The 16,900-nt window shown below is 34.4% G+C and overlaps 1 protein-coding gene across 2 annotated transcripts in view; it reads left to right on the top strand.

Moving 5' to 3' along the window:
* The window catches only part of ZCWPW2 (zinc finger CW-type and PWWP domain containing 2), a 159,521-nt gene extending 142,986 nt beyond the window's left edge, over window positions 1-16,535 (top strand). The window contains exons 7-10 of one of the 2 annotated variants that reach the window (XR_012430625.1): window positions 4,785-4,843; window positions 5,924-5,991; window positions 11,614-11,738; window positions 14,890-15,503. Coding sequence is in view for 1 of the 2 variants with exons in the window: in XM_015445012.4 (XP_015300498.3) it covers window positions 4,785-4,843; window positions 5,924-5,991; window positions 11,614-11,738; window positions 14,890-15,051 (414 nt within the window). In the remaining variant the exon portion in view is untranslated. Of the gene's footprint in view, window positions 1-4,784; window positions 4,844-5,923; window positions 5,992-11,613; window positions 11,739-14,889 lie in introns of both variants that reach the window. The other variant, XM_015445012.4, reaches the window with a different exon arrangement.
* The last annotated feature ends 365 nt before the right edge of the window (window positions 16,536-16,900 follow it).

Below are 16,900 nucleotides of genomic sequence, written 5' to 3'. Positions count from 1 at the left end.
GTGGTAACCATGCATCTATTTTCTCCTTCTATAGATTTGCCTTTTTTAGACATTTTAGATCATATAATACTGTGGCCTTTTGTGTCTGACTGTTCATTTTTCATCTATATTGTAGCATGTGTCAGTACTTCATCATATTAATGGCTGAGTAATATTTCATTACATGGATATACCACACTTTATCCATTGGTGGACATTTGGGTTGTTTCTACTCTTTGGCTATTATAAATAATGCCATTATGAACAATCATGTGCTTATTCTTGTATGGGCATATGCTTCTGTTTTTCTTGGGTATATACCTAGGATTGGAATTATTAGATCACAGGGTAACTCTAAATTTCAGATTTTGAGGAACTACCAAACTATATTCCAAAGTGGCTGTACCATTTTATATTCCCACCAGCAGTAAATAAAGATTTCCATTTCTTCAATCCCTGTGAACACTTGTCATTTTCTATTTTTTTAAAAAAAATATTAGCTATCCTAGTAGGTTTGAAGTGGTATGTCATTGTGGTCTTGATTTTCATTTCTCTAATGACTAATGTATTAAGCATCTTTTTCTGTGCTTATTGGCTGTTTATACGTCTTTTTTGGAGAAATGTCCATTCAAATTCATTGAGCATATTTTAATTGACTTACTGTATTTTTATTGTTGTGACTTCTTTACATATTCTAGACACAATTTCTTATCAAATATGTGATTTGAAAATTTTTTTCTCATTATATAGATTTTTTCACTTTCTTGATTGTGTCCTTTACAATTACAGAAGTTTTAAAATGTTGATGACATCCAATTTATTCTTTTGTTGTTTGTGTTTCTGGTGTCATATCTAAGAAACCATTAACTAATCCAAGATTATAAAGATTTGCCCCTGTGTTTTCTTCTAAGAGTTTTAACTTTTATCTCTTACATTTACATTTTTGGTCCATTTTAACTTTTATGTATGATGTGAGGTACAGGTTGAACTTCATTTTGCATGTGGATATCCAGTTGTCTGAGTACTATTTGTTGAAAAGACTATTCTTTTCTTATTGAATTGTCATGGCAACCTTGCTAAAAATCAGTTGCCCATATACATGAGAGATTTTTTCTGGACTCCCAATTCTATTCTATTGATCTATTCTTCTGTTCTTATTCCAATACCATACTATGTTGATTACTGTAGCTTTGTCATAATTTTTGAAATCAGGAGATGTGACCACCTTCTTTTAACCACACCCTTTGTAGTTGTTCCTTCTAAAGAGTATATTGCCCCACTGCATGCCTTTGGCTGAACTCTGTGACCTACTTTGGCCCATGGAATAAGGTAGAAGTGACAGTGTGATAATTCCAACCTAGTCCTTAAGAGGCTTTGTGTATTTTGGCTTTTCTTTTGACCCTCTACACTAACCCAAGTTTACCCAATGGTCTTAGGAAAATGCAAGTCATGTAGGGCAGAACTACCTACCTCAGCCAACCCTAGACCTACAGGAGAGCATTCCTAGCTGCTTCACTGTGTATCAGAGATGCCCCACCAAACCAAGAGGAACCTCAACCAACCTGAAGACATAAGAAAAGAAGCCACCAGTTTCTGTAAGGAAAGCCTAGGATCTTCCATGAGAAGATGATGATGTACAAATTTCTTATCTGTATTAGTCATTTACAAACACTGTGCATGTCCATTGAGGATTAGCAGGGATTGAAACAATTAGAACAGAATCTCTACTCCATGGTCACTAAGGGAAGCAGATTGAATCTCTACCACCTGGTAGCTACACTCTGGAACTTGTAGCCTTTTCAGCTATCAAGATGAGAGTCAAGGCTAAGAATCTACCCTAGATGTCAAGAAAGACCCTGGGCATTAACAATGCTGAAATGAAAAGGATCAACACTGGAGAGAAAAGAGGGGAAGAAGTAAACATAATGACAATCTGGAAGATGAATTGAATTTCATGGCAGTAAGGGAACTCAGGAAGTCATTCAACTATCTGGGTGTGAACCAACTAGGAGCAAGTGTCAGTTCTTTATATGGGTCATATTGTTGGATCCTCCCTCATGGGAACTAATATCTTAAAGTGGGTTTTGAACAAAATTATGGAACTTGAAAATATAGCAAATGAATATACATAATGTAAACAAGAATTTAAATGGAAAGTACTTCATTTGAAAAATTTTTTCAAAAATGTTTTCAAAAATGTTAGCAGCAAATTCTAATAATAAATGTACTGAATAGACAGGCATTATCTGTCTATCCAAGTATTAACTCTATGAATTTTTCTATCCATTGAAGTACATATTTTTAGACATAATAAAAATGAATTTTCTTTAAAAAAATACAAATTGTATTTCTCTTCTTTTGGTGATTATCCTTAAATATGAACATGCTTAATGGGTTTAACAATTTAAATCTGATCACCATCACTCTTCTTCTGAGTAATTCAAGGTTCTTAAGATGCTTTCACCTTTGTCTAACCCCTTTTCCTCTTCCATTCAGTTGTCTACTTTTGTAAATCCTCTTTGTTCTTTACTCCATTACCAATTTGTCTTTTTTTAGGTCAGTGTTTATTTAGATTTATATAATGTTGAGCACTTAATTTACTTATCTTCACTTCTTTTTGATTTTTCTAGATTAATGTTCTTCCTCCAAAGTACATTCTGTAGTAGCTCTGTCAGCAAAGTTCTATCTTTTTAGTTCTCACTCTTTTGAAAAATATTATTTTAAAAATTGTAATTTTTTTCATAATCATGGAAATTAACAATCACAAAGGCAGAGAAAATAGTATTAAACCTTTTTATACTGCTCAGTCTCAACAAACACACACATATGGCTACCTTTTTGAATTACAGGTTTATTGAATATTGTTTAATTGAAGATATGTTCCTGGGTATTGTTTTGATATTGTGCCTATTAAAGCCTAATTGTCTTACCTTTATAGCTTGGCACCATGGGCTTTTACAAATTTACATGTTTAATTCTGGAAAATTCCTTTTTTTTTCTTCTTTGAGACAGATTCTCGCTGGAGTGCAGTGTTGCAAGCTCAACTCACTGCAGCCTCTGCCTTCAGGGTTCAAGTGATTCTCATGCCTGGCTGATTTTTTTTTTTTTTCAGTAGAGACAGAGTTTTGCCATGTTGAGCAGGCTAGTCTCAAACTCCTGACCTCTGATAATCAACCTGCCTTGGCCTCCCAAAGTGCTGGGATTACAGGTGTGAACCACCACACATGGCCTAATTCTGGAATATTCTTAGTCATTATCACTTCAAATATTTGATCTTCCATTTTGTTTCCATATTATTCTTATGGAATTCCTTTCAGAAATATTCTTGACCTTATCATTCTATTCTCTGATTCTTAGCTACTTTTCCAAAAAGTATTTTTGTGTCTCACTGCTATAGATTTGGTGATCTCGTCAAATCTACCTTCCAGAATAGTTATTCTTTCTTCAGTATATCTAATCAGCTCTTTAATTCATCCATTGAATTTTAAATTCAATGACTTGACTTTTTTTTTTTAATTCTAGAAGTGCTATTTGGCTTTTTTAAAAAATTCTTTCATGGCTTATAGATAGTATAGAAACCTAAAGTTGTTCATTATAGTTTCTAATCCATTTTAACCCTTTAATAACTTAAATATTTATTTTTAATTTAGGTTTATTGCTGTAATACAAACATACAAAATGAAAATCATAAATGTAGATAAAATTAGGTGAATTTTTTAAAATGAGCATTCCCTTCTAACCAGCGCCAAATCAAGAAGCAAATCATTTCCAGAACCCCAGAAGTGTTCTCATGCCCTCTTCTAGTCACACTTCCTACCTCCAAGGTAACTGCTATCCTGACTTGTAGTGCCACAGTTTAGCTTTGCCTGTTTTTGAGTTTTATGTCAACTGAGCTATACAGTGCAAATATAATTATTTTATGGGTTTTTTCTTCTCCAGATGATCTATATGCTCTTAATACTTGTGAATTACAAAGACCGTGTATACATTTTTACATTAATTTCTTGGCTCTTTTGCTTACTTTTGTCTTAGTGATTTTAGAAGTCCTGGATAAGTCTTCATGTTAATTATTCGACTGGGAAATCTCAGGAGACATGAAATTGGATTTCTCACTTTAATGGTATAGACTTAGTGTTTTCATTCTTTTAGGATTATTGCTTTTTGCCATCTAATTCCCCATGTCAGACTGCGTACTACCTTATTGCTTTTGTGTCCTCGTGAATGAAGATTTTCCTATCGTTATGGACAGGAAAAAATCCTTGAAGTCCCTGGGCTTTATGGAACATTATTAGCACAGCTCTCTAACCAGTGTCACCCTCAGAGCATGTCACTTATCTTTGCCTGGACATGAAAAGCCCAGCTCAAAACTCCTTTGGCCCCTTATCCTGGTACAAATTTCTTTTGGACCTTCACTATGTCAGTTTCCACCTATATATTAATAGCTTTGCATTTCATGTGCTTCTGGCATCTGATTTTTTTTTCTTTATCTAAACGTTATATATGTGTGTACAACTTTAAAGTGTTTTTATTAGTATTTTTATATGTTTGTGAAGTTATGTAAGGGGGAGCGGGTAATATGGGAGGTACACATCCAAATCAGATCAGTTTAGCACTCCTGAAAGATGAGCAGATCCATGCAATTGCAGTGACTATGCAGTGGTTGACTAGACGTAAAGATGTTGTTTAGGGCTATCGGCCAGGGTGTTTCTTCTGGCCAAATTACTTGAACTGCATGGGGCCCATTATTTTACTAAGCTGATTTAGTCCTATATGAACTAACTCATATTTTTGTTTTTGTTTTACAGAAGCAGATTTCTAAAAATAATATTGAAAAGAAGAAGCCCAAACTTAGAAAAAGGAAAAGGTATACTTTTTGAAATTAAATAGTATTATGATAAAATTGAAATATATATTGGATTTAGTTGTTGCATGACCTTTCTCATAATCCTTGATTCTGTTTCACTTGGAAAATACTGTGTTTACAGTTTTCTAAAAGAATTAATAGAATTATAAGTAGTAGTCTTAGAAGTAGGGAAAAAGGTTTATATTTATGAAATATTTTGAAATGGGACTTAGAGATTAATATCTTATGAGCAATCAGAAAAGAATCAGGTTTTTAGTTTAAAAATAGGTAATTTAAACCAGAAACAGGTTTTCATAATGAACTAATAAGCCACAGATGACAAGTTTTAGTGTTTGTCATTGAACCAGTCATTTTTTAAAGAATGGTAATCAGTGCTGTGTTAGGAGGGGTCCTACTCAAAAACAAGGACTGACACTAATAGGTAGCCCTTTTCTTCTTCCTTGTGCTTTTTCAGAAGATGAATAACTAAAGTTTAAAAATGGACTTTCACTGCCTTATTTCATTACACTTCACACTAGCCCTATCAAATAGTTAGGAAGTATATTATAATCTCCATTTTAAAAAATGAAGAATTCCTGGCTTGGAGAAGTTAGTGACTTTCTCAAGATCTTATGGTTAGAGAAAGTACATTTGAGCAAATTTTTTTCTGACTCTGTGTCAGCAACATAGAGTCATGGAAACAGTATGGATTTTGCAGTCTGACCGAGTTTAGTTCTGCCATGTTCCACCATTTACCTAAGTTGTCAAACTTCTCATTTTTCTCTGATATCTCAAATTTTCAGTTTCTTTATATAATGACAGTAACAATTAGTAGTTGTTTTGGAGGAGGATTATGAAAAAGCCAGTGTAAGGTGCTTGGTAAATTGTTAATGCTTTGCACCTAGTGAGAACTCAAATCAATATTAGTCTTCTTTGTTTTTCACTGCAGCATAATTTCTTACTACATAAAACAACCAAGAGAATTACCTTAAGAAAATATATGTATTTATAATCTACAGTTACCAATGAATAGACATAAATGGCCATTTAAATATACATGATTGATCTTTTGAAACTAAATCTGTCAAATTCTTTTTCTAGGAAAGCAATTTTAAAATGCGCTTTTGAAAATGTTTGTTCTGATGATGCCTTATCAAAGGAAAACATGGGTATGTGAAAGCCTGTCCTGCTTTTAGTTCTTTAACCTATATTTAATTCCACAGAATGTAGCTGTTGTCCTTTGAAGGAAAAAAAAGCTCTCGTGTGTGTGTGTATATATACACATATACACATGTATACATATGTATACATTTTTACACATATATACGTGTGTGTATATATACACACATATATGAAAAATATTAATGAATCATTTTTGTTATTGATTTACATACCAGAGCTTTTAAATTTTCTTTAGGTTTCTATTTCCTTGAATTAAATTTTCTCTTAGTCATGTATTTAATTTTTTAAAATAACACACCAGGCCAGGCACAGTGGCTCATGCCTGTAATCCTAGCACTTTGGGAGGCTGAAGCAGGCAGATCACTTGAGGTCAGGAGTTCAAGACCAGCCTGGTCAACATGGTGAAACCCATCTCAACTAAAACTACAAAAATTAGCTGGCCATGGTGGCATGCACCTGTAGTCCCAGCTACCCTGGAGGCTGAGGCAGGAAAATCACTTGAGCCTGGGAGGCAGAGGTTGCAGTGAGATGAGATCGCGCCACTGTATTCCAGCCTGGGCGACAGAGTGACAGAGCGAGATTCCCTCTCAATAAATAAATAAATAAATAAAGCAGCAGCTGTGAGAAGAAATACCAACAACTATACATTTCAATCCAGACTTCTTCATTCCAAACTTACTGGGATCCTAGGAGTGCCAAAGGGAGAGAAGAAAGAAAAGCAGAAGCCTGGGGCTTCCAACTAAATTGTCCTCGGTTAGAACACAGTAGAGTGAATGTGGAATGCAGGGAGAAAGTTTTGGTTTTCAAAGGGAATTTCCTCCTTCTACATTTTCTTTAGTCTTGAAAAGCAGTAAAATGCTTATTTGCAATGTGGAACTTTGGCAGTCATGTTCAAAGCCCATTAAACCCTGAGGAGTTATCAGTGATATATTCCCTTTTCCTTGAAGTCACTCCCAGGGGATGCTATGGCATTGCATTTCAATTGGCTAAATAAGTCAGTCGTTGTAGTGTTATTAAAAGAAAGGAAAGCCAGGTGCAGTGGCTCATGCCTGTAATCCTAGCACCTTGGCAGGCTGAGGTGGGAGGATCCCTTGAGCCCAAGAGTTAAAGACCAGCCTGGACAACACAGTGAGACCTCATCTCTACTAAAATTGAGAAAATAAAATAAATTAACTGGGCATGGTGGCACATGCCTGTAGTCCCAACTACTGGGAAAGTTGAGGTGGGAGGATGACCTGAGCCCAGGAGTTTGAGCTTACAGTGATCTATGATTACGCCACTGCACTCCACCCTGGGTTACAGAAAGGATGAAGTAATTATTTTTTAAAAAATAACTTGTTTTTTTAGACCCAGAATGTAAAATAGGAAAACTTTTAGATTCTAACACTTTTCTTTTAGAAAACAAAACCAAGTACTTTTTCCTCCTCATCACTCTTCTCTTTTATTAAAATACCTTCCGAATTTCAACATTGACATAGCCCTGCAAATTTATTTAGGATTTTTTTTTTCAGTGCCAGCTTTGGGGTAACCCAACCAGTAGCTACTATATAAGAGAATGTGTTAGTCTGTTCTTGCATTGCTATAAAGAAATACCAAAGACTGGGTAATTTATAAGAAAAGAGGTTTAATTGGCTCACAGTTCTGCAGGCTTTCTAGGAAGCATGGTGCTTGGCTCCTGGGAGCCTTCCCAGAAGGCTTAAAATCATGGCAGAAGGTAAAGGGGGAGCAGGCATGTCATATGGCAAAAGCAGGAACAAAAGAGGGGAGAGTTGCCACACACTTTTAAATGACCGGATCTCATGAGAACTCACTCACTATCACAAGGACAGTACCAAGGGGATAGTACTCAATCATTCGTGAGAAATCTGCTCCCATGATCCACTTACCTCCTACCAGGCCCCACTTCCAACACTGTAGATTACAATTCAACATGAGATTTGGGCAGAGACACATATCCGAACTCTATTAGGAGGAAACAGCTTCTTAAACATTTAATAGGTAAGTCTAGGTGAAAGAAAACTCCATAAACATATATTTGAAAGTTTCTAAAATAGTGACTGAGTTATTGAGACAAACTGTGAATTATTTCTTATCAGGAATGGAAAAACAACACTGATTTATTTTTCTACATATTAATTTTTAAAAGCTAGATATGGGGCTAGACGTGGTGGCTCACGCCTATAATCCCAGCACTTTGGGAGGCCGAGACAGGTAGATCACCTGAGGTCAGGAGTTCAAGACAAGCCTAGCCAACATGGTGAAACCCTGTCTCTACTAAAAATACAAAATCTAGCCAGGCATGCTGGCGTGTGCCTGTAGTCCCAGCTACTCAGGAGGCTGACCCAGGAGAATTGCTTGAAACCGGGGGGCGGAGGTTGCGGTGAGCTGAGGTCATGCCACTGCACTCCAGCCTGGGTGACAGAGTGACATTCCATCTCCAAAAAAAAAAAAAAAAAAAAAGCTAGATATGGACTTTGCTATTACAGATACGTATTTTTTCTTTCATTTCTTTTTTTTTCTTTTTAACTTTCTCTGAGTGATAGAGTAGCCGTAATGCTACCACTTCACTCTCAACAATAAATTGAAACAAGTCAGAGAAACTACAAGATAATCAGTGTTGATAGAAGATGATTGGTCATGCAGTCAGCAAAGGCATTCATTTTGTCCGTATCTTTGGAGGATATCATTGACCAATTTTGATAACATAGTTTGTAGATTACAATAACTGCTATTTTTTGAGAATTATTTTTTAAGTTCATTTACAATATAGGAATACTTATTTAGAAAAGCAAACCTCCCACTACTCTGGAAGCAGAAACGGACAGCAGTCAGGTTGGTGTTGTAAACCCTAGTTGACTTATGAAGTCATCCATTACTTTGTCTAATTTTGATCAAAAGGCAGTGTACGTATTTCTTCAGATCACTTGAAAAGAGCCTACAATGCCATTTGGCAATGATATTTATTATCATAAATTGATTGTATTTTAGCCTAACATTAGAAATATAAAGGTGTTTGTTTGCCGTTTTTTCTTTTACAGTATAGCTTCAAATCTATCATCTCAACAGTGTATTAAATGTCATTGTCAATTTCCATAGACTCAGAATGTAAAGTAGGAAAACTTAACATTTGTGAGTGGAACTGGGGAATTGGTGTGAAAATAACCATGAGCAGTCATCTATTTAATTCCACAGAATGTAGTTGTAGTCCTTTGAAGGAAAATAAAAGGTCGTGTGTGTGTGTGTGTATATATACACATATACACATGTATACATATGTATACATTTTTACACATATATACGTGTGTGTATATATACACATATATATGAAAAATATTAATGAATCATTTTTGTTATTGATTTACATACCAGAGCTTTTAAATTTTCTTTAGGTTTCTATTTCCTTGAATTAAATTTTCTCTTAGTCATGTACTAGTCAGGTATATAGTCTATTATATAGTCTATTATATAGCATAATGACTATTATACTAGTCATTATATAGTCAGGTTACTAAATAAGAAATCTGTCTTAAAGAGGGTGTTAGTTTTATTAACAAAAGTGCTTCAATAAAAAACGTACATTCCTCTAGAAAATCCTGATTTGATAGACATGGCATTGTTATATTTTTAAATAAACTCTCCAGGTGATTATTATGCTCACACAATTTTGAATGCCACTGTTTTAGAATCTAGCATTCTGTATTCTGTGTTCTTAGGCCTTAGCAGTAACCCTAGAACATAGATCTATGTGGATGCAACTAACATGTTAATTACAGGTTTTGCTTATTTTTTTTTAAACATGAGAACTTTTTATAAGATGTGGAGTTGCTTATCAAAAAGCTTGTTTCAAACTATTTTGAAAGAGGTTTTCCATAGAGAAAACCTAAAATTGACTAGGAGGAGGTGATAGCTAGGAAGGCTTATTAGCCTATGCCTGTTTTCTTGTGTTCCTGCCCCTTAGTAGGTAAACAGTAAATATTTGTTGATTGAATATGAAAGTGCTTGGGGAAAGCAGTAAATATTGACAGAAAAATTATTTTCAAGACAAACCTGTGTTGTGAAAAATATAAACTAAAAGTAGCTTTTCCAGTACTGTAATGACAAGAACCAAGAAATGAAAACCTATTTCATAACCTGCTATGATTTTATTTAACATTATTTCGTAAGTACTTTAGCAGAATTTTAAATTTTCCTACTTATGTCCTCCTTGGGTATTTTCATGTTCCATGACCTTTCAGCTGCTCTACTAGGTGGGATTTTTGCTGACTTGCCCATGAACTGCAGATAATAGAAGGTGGTATGTTAGATTTTACTAACTAGTGGAAGATGAAGGGATGTGTACTCACGGCCTTTCTCTCTGAATTACGTTGTCTTTGGAAGAGCTTCTCAGATGCTCCATCTGCCTCTGGTGCAAGACAACAGGCATGTGGCCTCCCTTCTTTGAAGCAAAGGCTTCACTAGGCCTTCTATAAAATGAAAATGTTTGTTTTATTTAAGTCAAAAATGCAAATGCATATTTTTAATCAATAGTTAAGTCTACAGTTATAGTAGGCTTTTATTTCTTTGGTGGGGATATTGTTTTATCTCAGCAAGGTCAATGAATTACCAGATTTTTTTTTTCTCCTTTTTTTTTGAGACGGAGTCTTGCTCTGTTACCCAGGCTGGAGTGCAGTGGCGCAATCTCGGCTCACTGCAAGCTCCGCCTCCGCTTCCTGGGTTCACGCCATTCTCCTGCCTCAGCCTCCCTTGTAGCTGGGACCACAGGCACCCGCCACCACACCTGGCTAATTTTCTTGTGTTTTTAGTACAGATGGGGTTTCACCATGTTAGCCAGGATGGTCTCGATCTCCTGACCTCGTGATCCACCTACCTCGGCCTCCCAAAGTGCTGGGATTACAGGCATGAGCATGTCACGGTGACTTTTATAATACAAAAAGACTTTTATAAATGCAGTATTAAAAAAATAGATTAAGCAATTAAGATGTGTTGCCATTTGGATTAGGAAGGCACTAGCTTGTGTTCAGCCTAGCCACTTAATTACAAAACTTTTCCTTTTAACAGTAGTTTAATAATCTGTAGTAGAGATTGGCAAACTGTGGTCACCAGCTGCTGCCTGTTTTTGTAAATAAAGTTTTATTGGAACATAGCCACTCTCATTTGTTTATGTACATGTCAATGGTTTGTGCTACAATAACAGAATTGAGTTGTTGTCACAGACCATCTGGCTCCCAAAGCCTGAAATATTGGCTCTCTGTCCCTTTAGAAAAAAATTTGCTGATGCTGTTTCTATAAATAATATAATTTAGTTTGGTGCCTTTAGCCCCTAATTTAAAAAAGTTCTAATAAGCTTTTGATATTTCACTTCTACTTTATGGTTTATACATAGCAAGACTATTACCTACATTTTTTGAGGAAGAATTTTAAAAGATTCACGTTGATATTCATAATAATTTTGTATCAGGAAGAAGTCATGTAAGAAAATTATATGAAACATTTATATTTTACCTTGTAGCATTTAAAAGATTTCTTCTTTCTGAGTAGTTAAGATTATGAATTAGATTGAATTAAGTGAGATGTAGCATTTTTTACTGTATTAATCATGGTTTTTTTAGTTGTATCTGAGACGGAAGTTTTACTAAAAGAGTTGGAGCAAATGCTACAGCAAGCACTGCAACCCACAGTCATACCTGATGAGTCTGAAGAAGGATATGGAGAGGAAATAAATACGGGAGAAAAGGTAATATTGATAATTATTTTCAGACCTAAATAACAACTTCAAATTATTTAAACAGAATTTTTCCTCATTGTACATTTTAAATATATAAAAAACTATTTTTATGTCTGAAATTTGAGTCCTTGGTTATCATGAGGTAAATAATAAACTAGTAGCCTGTTAAGAAATCAAAACACATCTATCAGTATTTGAAAAAAAAATCTGTGTTTAAGCAGAGGAGTTCTTTTAATTTTAAGTCTTTGGGATTGGAGCGAAGAAAGACGGATGATGCTCACTGTAGCTGAAGTAGGCCACTCCAGAGAGAATTCCCCCTTGCTACCAATCTTTACAGTCAGGAGAGGGGGCCAAGATAACAAGAGCTCACTGGAAAATCTGCCCTGTCTGGGCTATGCACCGAGATAATCTCTACAGGGACAAACCTTATCATTAACATACTGGAGGTAGAATTTTTCACTGGAATAAGTTTTACTATTTATATCTAGACTCATCCTTTTTTTATTTCTTTCATTTGGCTTTCTATGTTGAACTCAGAAAGGCCAAATATGCTTACTTTATTCAATGTCTCTGCAAATAAAATGAGAGTTTGTGATACAAGGCTCTGCCATTAGTACAGAGCAGTGATGTGGTAGGTATGAGAAAAAGAAGTCATAGGGTAGACACTTTCATGTGCCAGTGCAGCTGTTCCCTAACTAGGAAAAAAATGGCAGTGAGGAGTTCTGTAACCCTAAGGCTTTATTCATTCATTTATTTAGATATGCAGTGTGCCTGGAGTCGAGAGAGCATATTGACACTGACTCTGAAATATAATCCTGTGTCCCAGTCCTGGTCCTGCCAATAAGGACTTATGTGATTTGAAAAAGTGGCTTATCACTTACCTCAGAGGATTGTTTTGAGGATAAAATATGATAAACCAGGAAAAGTGCTTTCCATAGGAACAAACACCCCAGGTTTGGCTATTACTACAGATGAGAATTGGCAATGGCAGTTGCTAGAGGGAATAAGTGCTTAGATTTTCTTACTTCATCTCTCTTTTTCCCACATTCACACTTTGAACAACTGCCTATCTCCAAGTCTGTCTGTTCCAAGATGTAGAAAAAGATGGATTTATAAATGGACAAAGGGGTTTACACCGTTAAGCAGACTGCCCAGTCGTATGATTTCATTCAGAATGTCAACAAAAATAAAGATTATTCGTAAACATGTCCTTTATTGAGTTAGAAATTAATAAAATATACAGAATGTACTACTATGGAGATGAATGTGCTAAAGGAAAGTAATATTAACATTAAAAACTCCTACTGAGTTGAAAAACATAACTTTCTTAATCAGCATCAGCAATATCAATTTTTACCTGAATGTGCATGGGTTGTAAATGCTACTTTTCCAGTTGGATTCCTTTCTAAAAAAAAAAAGACTTGTTTACTATATATGGGTCTTTTGCAGAATAAGACCTGTAGATTGGTATCATACATCCTACATACGTATAATTAATATACAAATTATTCTTTTTCAGCAAATGTGTGTTTTATTTGAATACCATATGGTTTTGTGTAGTGTTTTTCAGTGTTAGCAGTTTCTTTTCAAAAATACAGCCAGGTTGATCTTTAGAGCGATGTCCTGGAGCTTTTACAGGCACAGAATTGACTTCTGTTTTGCCATTATAAGTAGTCCTTGATAGAACAGAGAAATACTTCTGATTTTTATTTCTTAAGGTAAAATACATAGTTTTAACCCATCACCAGGCAGGAGCTTGCTTTTGTTTTAGATTCTTGTATTATTTTATTCTTTCAAACAGCATTTCAGAAGTGTAAAAATTAGCTATTTTAACTGGCTAGTGGGCAGGTGAGTGCCTCCTGGTTACTGAAACATAAGCACTGTGCATACTGAGCTTTGTAAGTCTGGCATTCATGCCAGATTCAGGATATTTAGGTTCTTGTTCACTTTTAAATGAGGAGAATAACGGTGAAACCAACTAGCAAAGCTGGAGAAATTTCAGTTTAAAAGTAAATAAATAATCACATGTTGGAATTTATTTACTGTTATTAGAAATAATTAATTTGTCTCCCAAAAGCAACTCCACTTAAAGCTGGAGATATGTTGTTTTTAGGAGAAGGTGGCCTCTTATAAGGTAAATACTCCAAGAAGAGACCCCTAAGAATTTTAAAGTCCTGAGCACGTTGACTCTCTGAGCAGACATTGTATAAGCTGTTTTCAAAGTTGTGAATTTGATGATGTTTTCATCATTCATTTCACCTATGAGGTTTCAAGTGGATTATCTCAGGCATTTACATCAATAGATGAGAATAACAACATGGAAAAAAGCTTATACACATAGATAATCAAAACTCATTTCTATTTGTCATTGAAATGTTTTATGAAATTATTTTCCTGCATAGAGTCACCTTCCTAATTATGTTCTTCTTAAGCTAATATTAACATTGGGTGACATGCCCTGACTTGGCAAGCAATCGGAGGAAATAAATTTTAGATTTTTATAAATCCACCTGAATAATTCACAAATTGAATAATTCATATACAAATAAAATAGAGTTTACTGAAAAATTATTGGTATAAAAGTGTACATTTTTGATATGTGAAAATATTTATATGAACTACATATACATTTTTTCCCTTGAATTACATGGGAAGTGAACTCTACCTTTAATAAGCTCTGAAGTTATAAAGCAAATAAATCCACATATGCATTGTTTTTACTAGTGTCCTTTCCCACTAAGCAAGAGCAAATTATCACTATTTTTAAGAAATGCAGATGACCTTTTGACAACATGACCACAGAAAATGTGACTAAAACAGTTACATTTTAAGTTGTATTCCCTATAACAATAATGTAAAAACTAAAACAATGTAGAAAACTCACATAGAATCAGAATTACCACTTTTTTCCAAAGCATAAAATTAAAACTAAAAATATATAAGGCTGGGGAATAGACACAGACCTAAATAATGACTTTTTCTTATATAAACACATTCACCCTACATTGTACTATATATAGTGACTATTATTTGAACACTAGAATAACAGAAAAGTTTGTTTAGCTAATGTGGCTTGCGGAATTACTGACTACTTTATGTTTTGTTCCAGTAATCAGGTAAATTTGACGTAGTTCCGATTAATTATATGGTTGTTTTGCAGTTATCTAAATGCAGCCCAGAAGCTCCTGCAGGCAATCTGTTTGAAAACCACTGTGAAGAGGACTATCTTGTAATTGATGGGATAAAATTAAAAGCTGGAGAATGTATTGAGGATATAACTAATAAATTTAAAGAAATAGATGCTTTGATGTCTGAGTTTTAGAATACTATACATTTTTAAGTTAATTATAAAAATATTGGCATCTTTATATTTATCTGAAGTTAAAACCTTAAAAATGTTTGGTGAAATAGATATAAATTATACCAAAGTTTATATTTGCAATAACTTTCTACTTCATATTTTGAGAATGGCCATGATTTTTAGAGCCAGTCAAATGGTATTTAAGTTAGTGTTAAAAATTTAGAATTAAAAAACCCTGATAGTTGTATTTATATATTTCTTGTTTGCCTTAATTTTTAAATGATTTGTGAAATTGCCTCACAAACATATGCTTTACAATGATTGTTTAGGCCGTTTATTCAAAAATGGATAACTTAAAATGGCTGGCCAAGCTATTATAAATCTCAGAGGTAATTCAAATCTAATAGACTTAGAGAATGTATATTTGTGGTGGAATCAAACTATTACAAAATAAAAGGAAATAATTTTTTAAATAATTGTTTAATAGAGTTGAAATTTTTCTTGTAAAACAAAATTTCACTTGCTACTTATACTAGAAACAATTATTTCAACCATGGTACCCAAAAACTGACTGCTTAATAGAGTCTCTGGGAATTTTGGAAGATCAAAATCCTGGACCCTTCCCTGCTGAATCAGTGTCTTTGAAGGTATCATCAGAAAGGTGGAAAAATGTAATTTAACGTGTATACAGAGAAGTTAAACATATTCATTATAAGAAATCTAACAATATAGAAAGTAAAAACTACATCATTTTTCAGGAATTCTCATGAACAGTTTTAGTAGATATCATTCTAGATCTTGCTTTACGTACACTGAAATGTGTGGGCATTCACACCTATCTTTAGTTCCTGCTCTAGCTCTCTCTGGCAGTACGGGGTGAGGAAAAGGGCATTCCAAGCACATAAAAACCAAAGCTTGAGGAGAGAAGTGCACGAGAGCATCACCACAGTGGTGAATTTTATTGTGAGTTGCCTCATACTGCTTTATCAAGGAGGCAGCACATGTATAGATATTAAAAACAAATAAGACACCAAACAACCAACATATCACTAAGGACTCATTGAGTGGGTTGCTTCTTTTAAGTATTTTTAGATTCTGTAATAATCACATAGACTGGAGAGTAGAGATAGACCCATAACAGTGAAATATCTTATTTGTCAAAGTAAAGTGTGTATGTATTTCTGTCCTCCTTGTTTTCCTCATGTATTCCTTAGCATTCTGATATTGTGTCATAGGATGTTGAGTTGTAAAGCCTGTCAGGGTTCTTATTTTACCTACTAACTTGTCTTAAGTCATATAACCAGTAAATAGAACTCTCAGAAGTTGAGTACATTTCTGTCAGGTTCCAGATCCCACGCCATTGATTACCATCTATAACGTCTTGATGAAGCTTTTAACTAGCTGGGTGGTGGAATGATAATCTAGTTTCCTCATGTGTAAAATGGGGATGGAACTATGTAAACCAAGCATTGTTGTGAGGAATAAATGAGATTCTTTTTGTGAAAGTGGTTTGTAAATCAATTTGATCTTCCGTTTTACTCTTTGCAAAGAGAACCAAGTATGTGTTTAAGTATATTGCAATTAATCATTACTGAGATAAAATGTAACTATACATTTGAAATGATGACTTTTCTTTCTCTTATATTATTTAATCTACTACCCCTCAATATCAGAGTTCCTTCTTTCTCATTTATAAAATTAATCTTTGGAAACCATCAGAAGAGCAACATTATGCTCTTCTGTCTATCTTTTAAGGTACAGCTCACTGTTGAGTTTTAGAAATGGCTTTAAATAACTTTGCTTTCTTAATAGACATTCAGTTAAATAGGGAAAGGTGGGGGAAAGTCTTAGTTTTGATGAGTAGTGGCTG

Source organism: Macaca fascicularis, chromosome 2 (assembly GCF_037993035.2).
Source record: "Macaca fascicularis isolate 582-1 chromosome 2, T2T-MFA8v1.1".
Lineage (NCBI taxonomy): Eukaryota > Metazoa > Chordata > Mammalia > Primates > Cercopithecidae > Macaca > Macaca fascicularis.
Note: the sequence above shows the minus strand (reverse complement) of the source record. Positions and strands in the feature narration are given on the sequence as shown.